At 44.4% G+C, this 16,682-nt stretch overlaps 1 protein-coding gene across 1 annotated transcript; it reads left to right on the forward strand.

The window, feature by feature from the left end:
• Positions 1–4,390: 4,390 nt before the first annotated feature.
• LOC124029793 (dystrophin-like) lies at positions 4,391–13,059 on the forward strand (the record flags this gene model as incomplete). The annotated part of the gene is made up of 6 exons (XM_046341376.1): positions 4,391–4,572; positions 8,454–8,604; positions 8,805–8,924; positions 10,824–10,925; positions 12,391–12,498; positions 12,878–13,059. Coding segments are annotated over 6 exons (845 nt in total), but the record flags the coding sequence as incomplete, so codon positions are not given.
• Positions 13,060–16,682: the final 3,623 nt, after the last annotated feature.

The raw sequence follows: 16,682 nt of genomic DNA on the forward strand, positions 1-16,682 counted from the left end.
GACATTACAGATAATTGTATGTGTGGAGTACAGAGATGAGGGAACTTACAGATAATTGTATGTGTGGAGTACAGAGATGAGGGAACTTACAGATAATTGTATGTGTGGAGTACAGAGATGAGGGACATTACAGATAATTGTATGTGTGGGGTACAGAGATGAGGGAACTTACAGATAATTGTATGTGTGGAGTACAGAGATGAGGGAACTTACAGATAATTGTATGTGTGGAGTACAGAGATGAGGGAACTTACAGATAATTGTATGTGTGGAGTACAGAGATGAGGGAACTTACAGATAATTGTATGTGTGGAGTACAGAGATGAGGTAGTCATTCAAACATCATGTTAAACACTGTTATTGCACACAGAGTCCATGCAACTTATTATGTGACTTGCTAAGCACATTTTTTTCCTCCTGAACTTATTTCAGCTTGTCATAACAAAGGGGTTGAATACTTGTTGACTCAAGGCATTTCAACTTTGACATTATGGGGTATTGTGTGTAATTGTGTGTAAGCCAGTGACAAAACATCTCAGTTGAATCAATTTTAACGTCAGGCTTTTAAACAACAAAATATCTAAAAAGGCCAAGGGTAGTTTAGTGTTTAATAATGAATAACAAAACAATGGAAGAAGAAAGGAAAGATGAAGGGAATATCTGTTCAGGTGGAAAACCTGGGTTTCCCCCTGTGTGTTCATTATATACTATAACATGTACTGTGTGTTCATTATATACTATAACATGTACTGGGTGTTCATTATATACTATAACATGTACTGGGTGTTCATTATATACTATAACATGTACTGGGTGTTCATTATATACTATAACATGTACTGGGTGTTCATTATATACTATAACATGTACTGTGTGTTCATTATATACTATAACATGTACTGGGTGTTCATTATATACTATAACATGTACTGTGTGTTCATTATATACTATAACATGTACTGGGTGTTCATTATATACTATAACATGTACTGTGTGTTCATTATATACATTTACATTACATTTAAGTCATTTAGCAGACGCTCTTATCCAGAGCGACTTACAAATTGGTGCATTCACCTTATGACATCCAGTGGAACAGTCACTTTACAATAGTGCATCTAAATCTTAAAGGGGTGGGGGTGAGAAGGATTACTTATCCTATCCTAGGTATTCCTTAAAGAGGTGGGGTTTCAGGTGTCTCCGGAAGGTGGTGATTGACTCCGCTGTCCTGGCGTCGTGAGGGAGTTTGTTCCACCATTGGGGGGCCAGAGCAGCGAACAGTTTTGACTGGGCTGAGCGGGAACTGTACTTCCTCAGTGGTAGGGAGGCGAGCAGGCCAGAGGTGGATGAACGCAGTGCCCTTGTTTGGGTGTAGGGCCTGATCAGAGCCTGGAGGTACTGAGGTGCCGTTCCCCTCACAGCTCCGTAGGCAAGCACCATGGTCTTGTAGCGGATGCGAGCTTCAACTGGAAGCCAGTGGAGAGAGCGGAGGAGCGGGGTGACGTGAGAGAACTTGGGAAGGTTTAACGCCAGACGGGCTGCGGCGTTCTGGATGAGTTGTAGGGGTTTAATGGCACAGGCAGGGAGCCCAGCCAACAGCGAGTTGCAGTAATCCAGACGGGAGATGACAAGTGCCTGGATTAGGACCTGCGCCGCTTCCTGTGTGATGCAGGGTCGTACTCTGCGGATGTTGTAGTGCATGAACCTACAGGAGCGGGCCACTGCCTTGATGTTAGTTGAGAACGACAGGGTGTTGTCCAGGATCACGCCAAGGTTCTTAGCGCTCTGGGAGGAGGACACAATGGAGTTGTCAACCGTGATGGCGAGATCATGGAACGGGCAGTCCTTCCCCGGGAGGAAGAGCAGCTCCGTCTTGCCGAGGTTCAGCTTGAGGTGGTGATCCGTCATCCACACTGATATGTCTGCCAGACATGCAGAGATGCGATTCGCCACCTGGTCATCAGAAGGGGGAAAGGAGAAGATTAATTGTGTGTCGTCTGCATAGCAATGATAGGAAGACCATGTGAGGTTATGACAGAGCCAAGTGACTTGGTGTATAGCGAGAATAGGAGAGGGCCTAGAACAGAGCCCTGGGGACACCAGTGGTGAGAGCGCGTGGTGAGGAGACAGATTCTCGCCACGCCACCTGGTAGGAGCGACCTGTCAGGTAGGACGCAATCAAAGCGTGGGCCGCGCCGAGGAGATGCCCAACTCGGAGGAGAGGGTGGAGAAAGGAGGATCTGATGGCTGATGGTTCACAGTATCGAGAGGCAGCCGATAGGTCTAGAAGGATGAGAGCAAGAGGAGAGAGTTAGCTTTAGCGGTGCGGAGCGCCTCCGTGATACAAGAAGAGCAGTCTCAGTTGAATGACTGATACTTGAAACCTGACTGATTTGGATCAAGAAAGGTCATTCTGAGAGAGATAGCGGAGAGCTGGCCAAGGGCAGAAACGCGTTCAAGAGTTTTGGAGAGAAAAGAAAGAAGGGATACTGGTCTGAAGTTGTTGACATCGGAGGGATCGAGTGTAGGTTTTCAGAAGGGGTGCAACTCTCAGCTCTCTTGAAGACGGAAGGGACGTAGCCAGCGGTCAGGGATGAGTTGATGAGCGAGGTGAGGTAGGGGAGAAGGTCTCCGGAAATGGTCTGGAGAAGAGAGGAGGGGATAGGGTCAAGCGGGCAGGTTGTTGGGCGGCCGGCCGTCACAAGACGCGAGATTTCATCTGGAGAAGAGGAGAAAGAGGTCAGAGCACAGGGTAGGGCAGTGTGAGCAGAACCAGCGGTGTCGTTTGACTTGTAAGCGAGGATCGGATGTCGTCGACCTTCTTTTCAAAATGGTTGACGAAGTCATCTTCAGAGAGGGAGGAGGGGGAGGGGAGGAGGGGATTCAGGAGGGAGGAGAAGGTGGCAAAGAGCTTCCTAGGGTTAGAGGCAGAAGCTTGGAATTTAGAGTGGTAGAAAGTGGCTTTAGCAGCAGAGACAGAAAGAGGAAAATGTAGAGAGGAGGGAGTGAAAGAGGATGCCAGGTCCGAGGGAGCGTAGTTTTCCTCCATTTCCGCGCTCGGCTGCCCGGAGCCCTGTACTGGGTGTTCATTATATGCACTATAACATGTACTGTGTATGTTCATTATATACTATAACATGTACTGTGTGTCCATTATATACTATAACATGTATTGTGTGTTCATTATATACTATAACATGTACTGTGTGTTCATTATATACTATAACATGTACTGTGTGTCCATTATATACTATAACATGTATTGTGTGTTCATTATATACTATAACATGTACTGTGTGTTCATTATATACTATAACATGTACTGTGTGTTGATTATATACTATAACATGTACTGGGTTGTATATACTATAGCATGTACTGTGTGTTCATTACTATAACATGTTCATTATACTATAACATGTACTGTGTTCATGATATACTATAACATGTACTGTGTGTTCATTATATACTATAACATGTACTGTGTGTTCATTATATACTATAACATGTACTGTGTGTTCATTATATACTATAACATGTACTGTGTTCATTATATACTATAACATGTACTGGGTGTTCATTATATACTATAACATGTACTGGGTGTTCATTATATACTATAACATGTACTGGGTGTTCATTATATACTATAACATGTACTGGGTGTTCATTATATACTATAACATGTACTGGGTGTTCATTATATACTATAACCTGACTCTGGGTTTCCCCATGTACTGTGTTCATTATATACTATAACATGTACTGGGTGTTCATTATATACTATAACATGTACTGGGTGTTCATTATATACTATAACATGTACTGTGGGTGTTCATTATATACTATAACATGTACTGGGTGTTCATTATATACTATACCATGTACTGTGTGTTCATTTTATACTATAACATGTACTGTGTGTTCATTATATACTATAACATGTACTGGGTGTTCATTATACACTATAACATGTACTGGTTGTTCATTATATACTATAACATGTACTGGGTGTTCATTATATACTTATAACATGTACTGGGTGTTCATTATATACTATAACATGTACAGGTGTTCATTATATACTATAACATGTACTGGGTGTTCATTATATACTATAACATGTACTGGGTGTTCATTATATACTATAACATGTACTGTGTGTTCATTATATACTATAACATGTGCTGTGTCTGTGTCCCTGTGTCTGTGTGTGTCCCTGTGTCTGTGTGTGTGTGTGTGTGTGTGTGTGTGTGTGTGTGGTGTGTGTGTGTGTGTGTGTGTGTGTGTGTGTGTGTGTGTGTGTGTGTGTGTGTGTGTGTGTGTGTGTGTGTGTGTGTGTGTGTGTGTGTGTGTGTGTGTACGTCCCTTCCTGCCTGTGTCCTCTCAGGGCTACATGGTGGAGCTGACGTCCCACCAGGGCAGTGTGGGCAGGGTGCTGCGTGCGGGCAGTGCCCTCCTGGGTGAGGGCCATTTAACGGAGGAGGAGGAGAAAGAGGTCAGGGAGCAGATGAACCTCCTCAACTCCCGCTGGGAACACCTCAGAGTGGCTAGCATGGAGAAACAGAGCAGGTAGGACACACACACATGGATGGATGGATGGATGCATGGATGGATGGATGGACGGACGCACGAACGAGCACGCACACACACACACACACACAGACACTCAAACACACACACACACACACACACACACACACACACACACACACACACACACACACACACACACACACACACACACACACACACACACACACACACACACACACACACACACACACAGACAGACAGGCAGAGAACCTATGGACCAAACCTACATTAGGGTGATTATCACCTGCCTCCCTCTTGGTAATGTCTACTGGTAATGTCTACTGGTAATGTCTACTGGTAATGTCTGCTGGTAATGTCTACTGGTAATGTCTGCTGGTAATGTATACTGGTAATGTCTGCTGGTAATGTCTGCTGGTAATGTCTGCTGGTAATGTCTACTGGTAATGTCTACTGGTAATCTCTGCTGGTAATGTCTTCTGGTAATGTCTACTGGTAATGTCTACTGGTAATGTCTACTGGTAATGGCTGCTGGTAATGTCTACTGGTAATGGCTGCTGGTAATGTCTGCTGGTAATTTGATGATTACTTCTCAGATCACAATTTAAATTCAAAGATGATGTTTGTGAAACAATTCTTTATGACATGTCTGTTTTCTCAGCGACATTCAAATCCACATTGAAAAAAGGCCGTTTCAGTTTGTTCCACATCACTATGACGACACACCAAATGTGTTTGATGGATTGTGGGGAAAGAGCAGGAATAGGTTTTGTAGGCTACAGTCCAAGTTATGTCTTCCAATGGTACGACTGCTGTCGGCATCCTAAGATGATCCAACTTGAATAAACAGGATGACAGGTCAGGATGAACGGGTCAGGATGACGGGTCAGGATGACGGGTCAGGATGACAGGTCAGGATGACAGGTCAGGATGACTGGTCAGGATGACGGGTCAGGATGACAGTCAGGATGACGGGTCAGGATGACGGGTCAGGATGACGGGTCAGGATGACGGGTCAGGATGACGGGTCAGGATGACAGGTCAGGATGACGGGTCAGGATGACAGGTCAGGATGACAGGTCAGGATGACAGATCAGGATGACGGGTCAGGATGACAGTAGTGGTGTAGCTCAACGGGCGATATGGATATCAGTAATAAGTGAGAGAATGCAGAGCACCAAATTCAAATAAATTACTATAAAAATCGAACTTTCATGAAATCACACATGAAAGACACCAGAATTAAAGCTACGCGTGTTGTGAGTCCAGCCAACATGTCAGATTTCAAAAAAGGTTTTTCGGCGAAAGCAAACTATGCTGTACCTGAGGATAGCACCTCTGTAAACAAGAGACAAGAAGCATATTTCAACCCTGCAGGCGGCGACACAAAACGCAGAAATAAAATTATAAATCATGCCTTACCTTTGACGAGCTTCTTCTGTTGGCACTCCAATATGTCCCATAAACATCACAAATGGTCCCTTTGTTCGATTAATTCCGTCGATATATATCCAAAATGTTCATTTATTTGGCGCGAAAAACACCGGTTCCAACTTGTGCAACGTCACTACAAAATATCTCAAAAGTTACCTGGAAACTTGCCAAAACATTTCAAACTACTTTTGTAATACAACTTTAGGTATTTTTGAAGTACTTCTTCATTACACAAAGGAAAAACCTCAACCAATTTCTGAAGACTGGTGACATCCAGTGGGAGCGATAGGAACTGCAAGAAGGTCCCTTAGAAATCTGGATTCCCGATGAAAACCCATTGAAGAGAGAGTGACCTCAAAAAAATAAATCTGAATGGTTTCGCCTGCTAAATAAGTTATGTTATACTCACAGACATGATTCAAACAGTTTTAGAAACTTCAGGAGTGTTTTCTATCCAAATCTACTAATAATATGCATATCTTATCTTCAGGGGATGAGTAGAAGGCAGTTGAATTTGGGCATGCATTTCATCCGGACGTGAAAATACTGGCCCAGACACCAAAACGTTCATCCAAAAGTTACTTTACTGACTACAATTTTGTACAGGTGACTAGTAACTGTAACAGATTACATGTAGAAAGTAACCTACCCAACCCTGACCATACTGTACACAGACACGCAGGCAGAAACACACAAATCAAATCAATTTTATCGGTCACATACACATGTTTAGCAGATGTTAATGTGAGTGTAGTGAAATGCTTGTGCTTCTAGTTCCGACCTTGCTGTAATATCCAACAAGTAATCTAACAATTTCACAACAACTACCCTAATATACACACAAGTGTAAAGGAATGAATGAGGATATGTACATATAAATATATGGATGAGCGATGGCCGCGCAGCATAGGCAAGATGCAGTAGATGGTATAGACCACACTTTATGATGTAATGAGTATGAGATGAGATGAGTAATGTATGAGATGTATGAGATGAGTAATGTAGGATATGTAAATGTTATATAAAGTGGCGTTGTTTAAAGTGACTAGTGATGCATTTATTACATCCAATTTTTAATTACTAAAGTGGCCAGAGAGTTGAGTCAGTGTGTACTAGTCTGATGGCCTTGAGATAGAAGCTGTTTTTCAGTCTCTCGGTCCCAGCTTTGATGCACCTGTACTGACCTCGCCTTCTGGATGATAGCGGGGTGAACAGGCAGTGGCTCGGGTGGTTGTTGTCCTTGATGATCTTTTTGGCCTTCCTGTGACATCGGGTGGTGTAGGTGTCCTGAAGGGCAGGTAGTTTGCCCCCGGTGATGCGTTGTGCAGACCTCACTACCCTCTGGAGAGCTTTACGGTTGTGGGCGGAGCAGTTGCCGTACCAGGCGGTGATACAGCCTGACAGGATGCTCTCGATTGTGCGACAGGATTCTCTCGATTGTGAAACACACACACAGACTTGTGCATGTACCCACCCACACACAAGCACACACATACACACACATACATTTGCACGCACACACACAAGCACACACACACACGCACATACACACACACAAACAAACACAAATTCCCCTGAAATCCAGCATGTCTCTCTGGGTGAGAAATATGTATCTATGTCCTTGAAGGTAATATTATGTTTTGAATAGACCTGAGCTGCAGCTCTCTATGAGGTGTCTAACTAGGATCTAGCTGTACTCAATAGCCCCCTGCCCTCTTTGCTCAGTCTCTCCTCCCCTTCTCTCCTCTTCTCTTTGCCCCTCCTTTCCTCTCTTCCTCCCTCTTTTCTCCTCTACTCTACTCTCCTCTTCTCCTCTCCCCCTCTCTCTCTTCTCCTCTTCTCTACTCTCCTCCTCTCCTCCTCCCTTCCTTCTCCACTCCCCCTCTCCTCTCCTCCCTCCTTCTCTTCTCCTCTACTCCTCTCCTCCTCCCTCCCTTCTCCTCTCTCCTACTCCTCTCTTCCCTTCTACTCCTCCATCTCTTATCCTCTCCGCTTCCTCTCCATCTCCTCTTCTCTCCTCCCCCCTCTCTTCTCTCCTTCTTTCCTCTCCCTCTCCACTCCTCCCCCTCTCTTCTCTCCTTCTTTCCTCTCCTCTCCTCTCCCTCTCCTCTCCCTCTCTTCTCTCGTTCTTTCCTCTCCTCTCCTCTCCTCCCCTCTCTTCTCTCCTCCCCCTCTCTTCTCTCCTTCTTTCCTCTCCTCTCCTCTCCTCTCTCTTCTCTCCTTCTTTCCTCTCCTCTCCTCTCCCCTCTCTTCTCTCCTTCTTTCCTCTCCTCTCCTCTCCTCTCCCCTCTCTTCTCTCCTTCTTTCCTCTCTCCTCCTCTCCTCCTCCCTCCCTTATCCACTCCCCCTCTCCTCCCTCCTTCTCTTCTCTTCTCCTCTCCTCTCCCCTCTCTTCTCTCCTTCTCTCCTTCTCTCCTCTCCTCTCCTCTCCTCTCCTCTCCTCTCCTCTCATCCTCCTCCCCCAGACTCCACGAGGTGTTGATGGACCTTCAGCACCAGCAGTTGAAGCAGCTCACTGATTGGTTGGAGCTGACAGAGGGGCGGATCAAGAGGATGGGGGCTCAGCCTATGGGGCCAGACCTGGAGGATGTTAAACACCAAGTAGAGGAACACAAAGTAGGTCAACTACTATCTAGCTACCTGCAGGGCTGGGGTCCTTTCAGGGTCATGTTCATTACAGCACATCCTAGTGAAATAATCATCAACATTTACATTTTGATCACTTCAGATAGTATCTTTCCATTTCCTTCCATTTTGGGCCATTTCCTGCCATTTTGTCGCTACTAGACTCAACCCAATTATCATGCCTATTGTAGCTGTTGCAGGAGGACCTAGAGTTGGAGCAGGTGCGTGTCAACTCTCTGACACACATGGTGGTGGTGGTGGATGAGAACAGTGGAGACAGCGCCACCGCTGCCCTGGAGGAGAAACTACAGGTGAGACAAACAGGACACACACGCACGCACACACACACTGTCTAGTACACTCTCTAGTACACTGTCTATTACACTGTCTAATACACTATCTAGTACACTGTCTAGTACACTGTCTAGTACACTCTCTAGTACACTGTCAAATACACTGTCAAATACACTCTCTAGTACACTGTCTAGTACACTGTCAAATACACTCTCTAGTACACTGTCTAGTACACTGTCTAGTACACTGTCTAGTACACGGTCTAATACACTGTCTAGTACACTGTCTAGTACACTCTCTAGTACACTGTCTAGTACACTGTCTAGTACACTCTCTAGTACACTGTCTAATACACTGTCAAATACACTGTCAAATACACTGTCTAATACACTCTCTAATACACTCTCTAGTACACTGTCTAATACACTGTCAAATACACTGTCAAATACACTGTCTAATACACTGTCTAATACACTGTCAAATACACTGTCTAATACACTGTCTAATACACTGTCTAATACACTGTCTAGTACACTCTCTAGTACACTGTCTAGTACACTGTCTAGTACACTCTCTAGTACACTGTCTAGTACACTGTCTAGTACACTCTCTAGTACACTGTCTAGTACACTGTCTAGTACACTGTCTAGTACACTGTCAAATACACTGTCGGCTGATGTTCTCCCTTAGTGGAAGAGAGAAGAGAAACCCATTCGGGTAGAACGTAGTATTTGTGTGTAAATAGATTGGATGGTAAATAATGAGTGTTCTCTGGTGATTAACCATGTCTAGCAGTTATCGGTCCAGGAACTCAGGATTCTGCTCTGTCTATTGGATGAGAGAGAGAGAGAGAGAGAGAGAGAGAGAGAGAGAGAGAGAAGGAGAAGAAGGGAGAGAGGAAAGAGAGAGAGGAGAGAAAGGGAAGAGACAGAGAGAGAGAGGGTGGAGAAGAAGAGAGAGAGAGACAGAGAGAGAGAGAGAGAAGGAGGGAGAGAGGACAGAGAGAGAGAGAGAGAGAGAGAGAGAAGAGAGGAGAGAGAGAGAGAGAGAGAGAGAGAGAGAGAGAGAGAGAGAGAGAGAGAGAGAGAAGAAGAAGAGGAAAGAGGAAGAGAGAAGGGGGAGAGAGAGAGGAGAAGAGAGAGGAGGAAAGAAAAAGGAAATTGCTTTGTTAGTTAGTTTATTCGTCTCTTGTATGTGGTTGTTAGGAGATAATGGGAGAAAGATGCCCTAGTCTTGTGAGTATGAATCATAATAGAGATACAGTCTAATGCAGATTGGTTTTTCCGTTGCTTAGTGTTTAGAAAGATGGAGTGATACGATATGGTACAAAACATCCAAACCTGTTTTAACTGCTGCTATAAGATGTCTTCTATTGACAAGACAGACTCAATAACCAGTTGCCATAGTGACCTGTCATTGTCTTCTTTATCACGCGTCTCCGGGTCTCTGTTTTAGGGTCGTTTTGGGCACCTGGGCTCTTTGCTTATTACTTTCTGTTACAATGACAGTAAAAATCCCCACAGGAATGAAAGTGAGGGGGATGTGGTTTAATAGCATGTACCTGACAGAGCTCTTCCTGCATGGTGACTGTTACTGTGATAGAGAACACATAGAGCCCTGTGATGGTGTTTACTGCAGGCTGGGATGAGAGGACTTTCTTTTCCCAGATGGAGGTAGATACTGGTCATCAAGCAACTGAACGCCTGTAGAAACCGGGTGGAGAGGTGGCCAGTGGAGTTAAACCCAAGTAGAATGTCTTGTTGAAAGGAGCTGTACTGTTTGTGATGCTGAGAGGAACACCGGGTTCCATTCTGTATCTGCTCTATCTGGAATCTCTAAGGTGCTGCTTCAAATCCGCCTCCAAGGACCATGAAAAACACAAGCCCTCTTTTCTAACGTGTGTGTTCTTCCATCAGCACCTGGGAGACCGGTGGGCAGCCATCTGTAAGTGGACAGAGGAGCATTGGGTTCTGCTACAGGAGATCCTGCTCCAGTGGCAACACTTCACTGAGGAACAGGTAACGGAATAGAAACAGAATAGAACACGTAGACCAGACATCCCCGCTCAAGGTAATGTTCAGACAGTGGGTGGACGGGCGGCCATGTTGGTCCGTAGAGAGCTAACAGGCTAGTGTTTTGTAGAGAGTTAACAGGCTAGTGTTGTGTAGAGATCTCACAGGCTAGTGTTGTGTAGAGAGCTAACAGGCTACTGTTGTGTAGAGAGTTAACAGGCTAGTGTTGTGTAGAGAGCTAACAGGCTAGAGAGCTAACAGGCTAGTGTTGTGTAGAGAGCTAATAGGCTACTGTTGTGTAGAGAGTTAACAGGCTAGTGTTGTGTAGAGAGCTCACAGGCTATTGTTGTGTAGAGAGCTAACAGGCTAGTTTTGTGAAGAGAGCTAACAGGCTATTGTTGTGTAGAGAGCTAACAGGCTAGTGTTGTGTAGAGAGCTAACAGGCTAGTGTTGTGTAGAGAGCTAACAGGCTAGAGAGCTAACAGGCTAGTGTTGTGTAGAGAGCTAACAGGCTAGAGAGCTAACAGGCTAGTGTTGTGTAGAGAGTTAACAGGCTAGTGTTGTGTAGAGAGCTAACAGGCTAGTGTTGTGTAGAGAGCTAACAGGCTAGGGTTGTGTAGAGAGCTAACCGGCTAGTGTTGTGAGTCAGACCTATCTGTCCAAAGGGGGAGACTACACACAGGCCTCTGGAACAGACTGAGGTTCTTCTATGTTCAGAGGTTCTTAATGTCTGATGGAATCCACCCTGCTTACCTCTCTGAGATCAATATTGCAGTGCGGTCAGGTTTCCCACCATGTGGCTTTAACCTCTCTGATGATGTCAGATCAGAGGTCAGATCACCTTGAACAGGGTGGAATTGCTGGATACAAGTTTGAGGAATTACAACAGCACCTCTCCCTTCACCTATCTGCCCTTATACTCTCTCTCTCTCTCTCTCTCTCTCTCTCTCTCTCTCTCTCTCTCTCTCTCTCTCTCTCTCTCTCTCTCTCTGTCTCTGTCTCTGTCTCTCTCTGTCTCTTTCTTTCTTTCTCTCTGTCTGTCTTTGTATCTCTCTCTCTCTCTCTCTCTCTCTCTCTCTCTCTCTCTCTCTCTGTCTCTGTCTCTCTCTGTCTCTTTCTTTCTTTCTCTCTGTCTGTCTTTGTATCTCTCTCTCTCTCTCTCTCTCTCTCTCTCTCTCTCTCTCTCTCTCTCTCTCTCTCTGTCTCTGTCTCTCTCTGTCTCTTTCTTTCTTTCTCTCTGTCTGTCTTTGTATCTCTCTCTCCCTCTCTCTGTGTCTCTGTCTCTGTCTCTCTCTTTCTTTCTCTCTGTCTGTCTTTGTATCTCTCTCTCTCTCTCTCTCTCTCTCTCTCTCTCTCTCTCTCTCTCTCTCTCTCTCTCTCTCTCTCTCTCTCTCTCTCTCTCTCTGTCTCTGTCTCTCTCTGTCTCTTTCTTTCTTTCTCTCTGTCTGTCTTTGTATCTCTCTCTCTGCAGTGTTCGTTTGACTCATGGTTGACTCAGAAGGAGAAGTTGGTTCTGTCCATCCAGAGCAGTGGCATCAAGGAGCAGAGTGACATGGTGGCCAACCTGAGAAGACTAGCGGTAAGTAACAGCTACTTTATCCAATCACCTTAGGAAGCTAGCAGTGAGGGCGGGTCTTAGACAAACCTGAGCCAATGATCTCAGGAAACTTGTGGTGAGTGGCAGCTCCCTTAGCCAATGACTTCAGGAGGTTAGTGGTTAGTGACAGCTCTCCTTTCAGAACTTTAGGTGGAAACTTTCCATTATGTCCACCAACCAGGTTCCCTTAATAAAGGTTCAACAGAACAGATCAATAAATGTGTGTGTGTGTGTGTGTGTGTGTGTGTGTGTGTGTGTGTGTGTGTGTGTGTGTGTGTGTGTGTGTGTGTGTGTGTGTGTGTGTGTGTGTGTGTGTGTGTGTGTGTGTGTGTGTGTGTGTGTGTGTGTGTGTGTGTCTCAGACGGTGAAGGGTGACCTGGAGATGAAGAGGCCGACCATGGACAAGCTGTGTTCTCTGTGTCAGGACCTCGTCTCCTCAGTGAAGAACAAAGAGGTGGCTCATAAGCTGGAAGCCAGGCTGGAGAGCTTAAGCCCAACGCTGGGACAGAACTGGTGCAGAGCCTGGATAGGAGCAGCTCACAGGTACCTGACCTCTCTACAGATGTGTCTTTCTCTTTCTATCTCTCACTACCCCTCTATCTGTCACTTCATCTGTCTCTGTCTCTCTCTCTCTCCAGCTCAACCACTGTCTCTGTCTCTCTTTCTCCAGCTCAACCACTGTCTCTTTCTCTCCAGCTCAACCACTGTCTCTGTCTCTCTCTCTCTCCAGCTCAACCACTGTCTCTGTCTCTCTTTCTCTCCAGCTCAACCACTGTCTCTCTCTCTCTCCAGCTCAACCACTGTCTCTCTTTCTCTCCAGCTCAACCACTGTCTCCCTTTCTCTCCAGCTCAACCACTGTCTCTCTTTCTCTCCAGCTCAACCACTGTCACTGTCTCTCTTTCTCTCCAGCTCTACCACTTTCTCTTTCTGTCTTTCTCCATGTCTCTCTCTCTCCAGGCCCATTATAATCACATGTCTCTCTCTCTCTCCAGGCCCATTATAATCACATGTCTCTCTCTCTCTAGGCCCATTATAATCACGTCTCTCTCTCTCCAGGCCCATTATAATCACATGTCTCTCTCTCCAGGCCCATTATAATCATATGTCTCTCTCTCCAGGCCCATTATAATCATATGTCTCTCTCTCCAGGCCCATTATAATCATATGTCTCTCTCTCTTTCCAGGCCCATTATAATCATATGTCTCTCTCTCTTTCCAGGCCCATTATAATCATATGTCTCTCTCTCTCTCCAGGCCCATTATAATCATATGTCTCTCTCTCCAGGCCCATTATAATCACATGTCTCTCTCTAGGCCCATTATAATCATATGTCTCTCTCTAGGCCCATTATAATCATACGTCTCTCTCTCTCCAGGCCCATTATAATCACATGTCTCTCTCTCCAGGCCCATTATAATCATATGTCTCTCTCTCCAGGCCCATTATAATCATATGTCTCTCTCTCCAGGCCCATTATAATCATATGTCTCTCTCTCTTTCCAGGCCCATTATAATCATATGTCTCTCTCTCTTTCCAGGCCCATTATAATCATATGTCTCTCTCTCTCTCCAGGCCCATTATAATCATATGTCTCTCTCTTCAGGCCCATTATAATCATATGTCTCTCTCTCTCTCCAGGCCCATTATAATCATATGTCTCTCTCTCCAGGCCCATTATAATCACATGTCTCTCTCTAGGCCCATTATAATCATATGTCTCTCTCTAGGCCCATTATAATCATATGTCTCTCTCTCCAGGCCCATTATAATCATATGTCTCTCTCTCTTTCCAGGCCCATTATAATCATATGTCTCTCTCTCTTTCCAGGCCCATTATAATCATATGTCTCTCTCTCTCTCCAGGCCCATTATAATCATATGTCTCTCTCTTCAGGCCCATTATAATCATATGTCTCTCTCTCTCTCCAGGCCCATTATAATCATATGTCTCTCTCTCCAGGCCCATTATAATCACATGTCTCTCTCTAGGCCCATTATAATCATATGTCTCTCTCTAGGCCCATTATAATCATACGTCTCTCTCTCTCCAGGCCCATTATAATCACATGTCTCTCTCTCCAGGCCCATTATAATCATATGTCTCTCTCTCCAGGCCCATTATAATCATATGTCTCTCTCTCCAGGCCCATTATAATCATATGTCTCTCTCTCTTTCCAGGCCCATTATAATCATATGTCTCTCTCTCTTTCCAGGCCCATTATAATCATATGTCTCTCTCTCCAGGCCCATTATAATCATATGTCTCTCTCTTCAGGCCCATTATAATCATATGTCTCTCTCTCTCTCCAGGCCCATTATAATCATATGTCTCTCTCTCCAGGCCCATTATAATCACATGTCTCTCTCTAGGCCCATTATAATCATATGTCTCTCTCTTCAGGCCCATTATAATCATATGTCTCTCTCTCTCTCCAGGCCCATTATAATCATATGTCTCTCTCTCCAGGCCCATTATAATCACATGTCTCTCTCTAGGCCCATTATAATCATATGTCTCTCTCTAGGCCCATTATAATCATACGTCTCTCTCTCTCCAGGCCCATTATAATCACATGTCTCTCTCTAGGCCCATTATAATCATATGTCTCTCTCTCTCCAGGCCCATTATAATCATATGTCTCTCTCTCCAGGCCCATTATAATCATATGTCTCTCTCTTCAGGCCCATTATAATCATATTATTTGACCCTAGTTGTAGTGTGGTGTCTTCATGAGCCCAGTGTTAATCAACCTCCTCTAACATCCATCAGCTGTCAGCCAGCTGCTATCTCACATCTCAGCTGCTATCTCACATCTCACGGTCGCCATGGCAGCACGACACTCCAATATCACTGTTTGACCAATCTGTTAGCCTGTCTGTCATACATCTATTTTGTCCCTGACCATAATGTGTGAGGGCATATTCAACAAACCAGACCTGGGTTCAAATACTATTTGAAATAATTTCAAATATTTTATCCGTGCTTGACTGGGCTTGTCTGGCCTTCTGGATCATTAGAATAGTCCCAAAATGGCAAACTTCTCCTATCCGGGACCCATCCAGGCTATAGCAAACACTCAGCATTCATGAGAAATATCAAATAGTATTTGAACCCAGGTCATGTACAATGGAATTAAAAATGCACTCCATGATCTTAATAAGCACAACAAATTCTAAACACATAGTTTCAATTGGATTTGTTACATGGCATACAAATCAAATTGCAAAAAAATATATTTTGCAGGAATGGATGACGTAATACACAATTTGATGACGTGGTACACAATTTGATGGCGTAGTGTACAATTTGATGACGTGGTACACAATTTGATGGCATAGTGTACAATTTGATGACGTAATACACAATTTGATGACGTAGTACACACTTTGATGACGTGGTACACAATTTGATGACGTAGTACACAATTTGATGACGTAGTATACAATTTGATGACGTAGTACACACTTTAATGACATAGTACACAATTTGATGACGTAGTACACAATTTGATGACGTAGTATACAATTTGATGACGTAGTACACACTTTAATGACATAGTACACAATTTGATGACGTGGGTCACAATTTGATGACGTGGGTCACAATTTGACTGGCTGAGATTATACAGAAGATTGAAAGTGCATCTTTATATACTTGGACAAACACATAAGCAAACACACGTACAACATGCAAAACGTCTACTGATTTGGTTGTTATCTCACACTGCAGTATTTCATCACACAGAGGAGTATGTTAAGGGTTACCTGTGTTATCAGAGATAAAGCACCGTTTTACCTCACTGATCAGGCTTTAGTCTAGTTTCCTAACAACTAAATAGCTCACACTTTATTTATCTTATTGGCCCTACCACACAGCTGCGAGAGAGTAACACTTGTAAAATGTGAAAGAACAAATGTATCTAAGTGAAGCTCTTGTTTCTTTCATGTAGAGAGATGTAAATCCAGTGTGAGAGGCTCCTCAGGTCCAGAGCATTACCTGGACTGAAATAGTTCAGTTTCATTTTGAGTGCCGGTACTGTTTTATAATGAGGTGCAGGAGCTCCACAATACTGTTGATCTAATATTCTATAAGAGGGCAGTAGAAAAGTCTAGGTGCCTGTAGTCAGCTCCGGCGAACTCCTGCCCATGTCAAGCACTGATT

The sequence above is a fragment of the Oncorhynchus gorbuscha genome, unplaced genomic scaffold (assembly GCF_021184085.1).
Source record: "Oncorhynchus gorbuscha isolate QuinsamMale2020 ecotype Even-year unplaced genomic scaffold, OgorEven_v1.0 Un_scaffold_7719, whole genome shotgun sequence".
Classification (NCBI taxonomy): domain Eukaryota; kingdom Metazoa; phylum Chordata; class Actinopteri; order Salmoniformes; family Salmonidae; genus Oncorhynchus; species Oncorhynchus gorbuscha.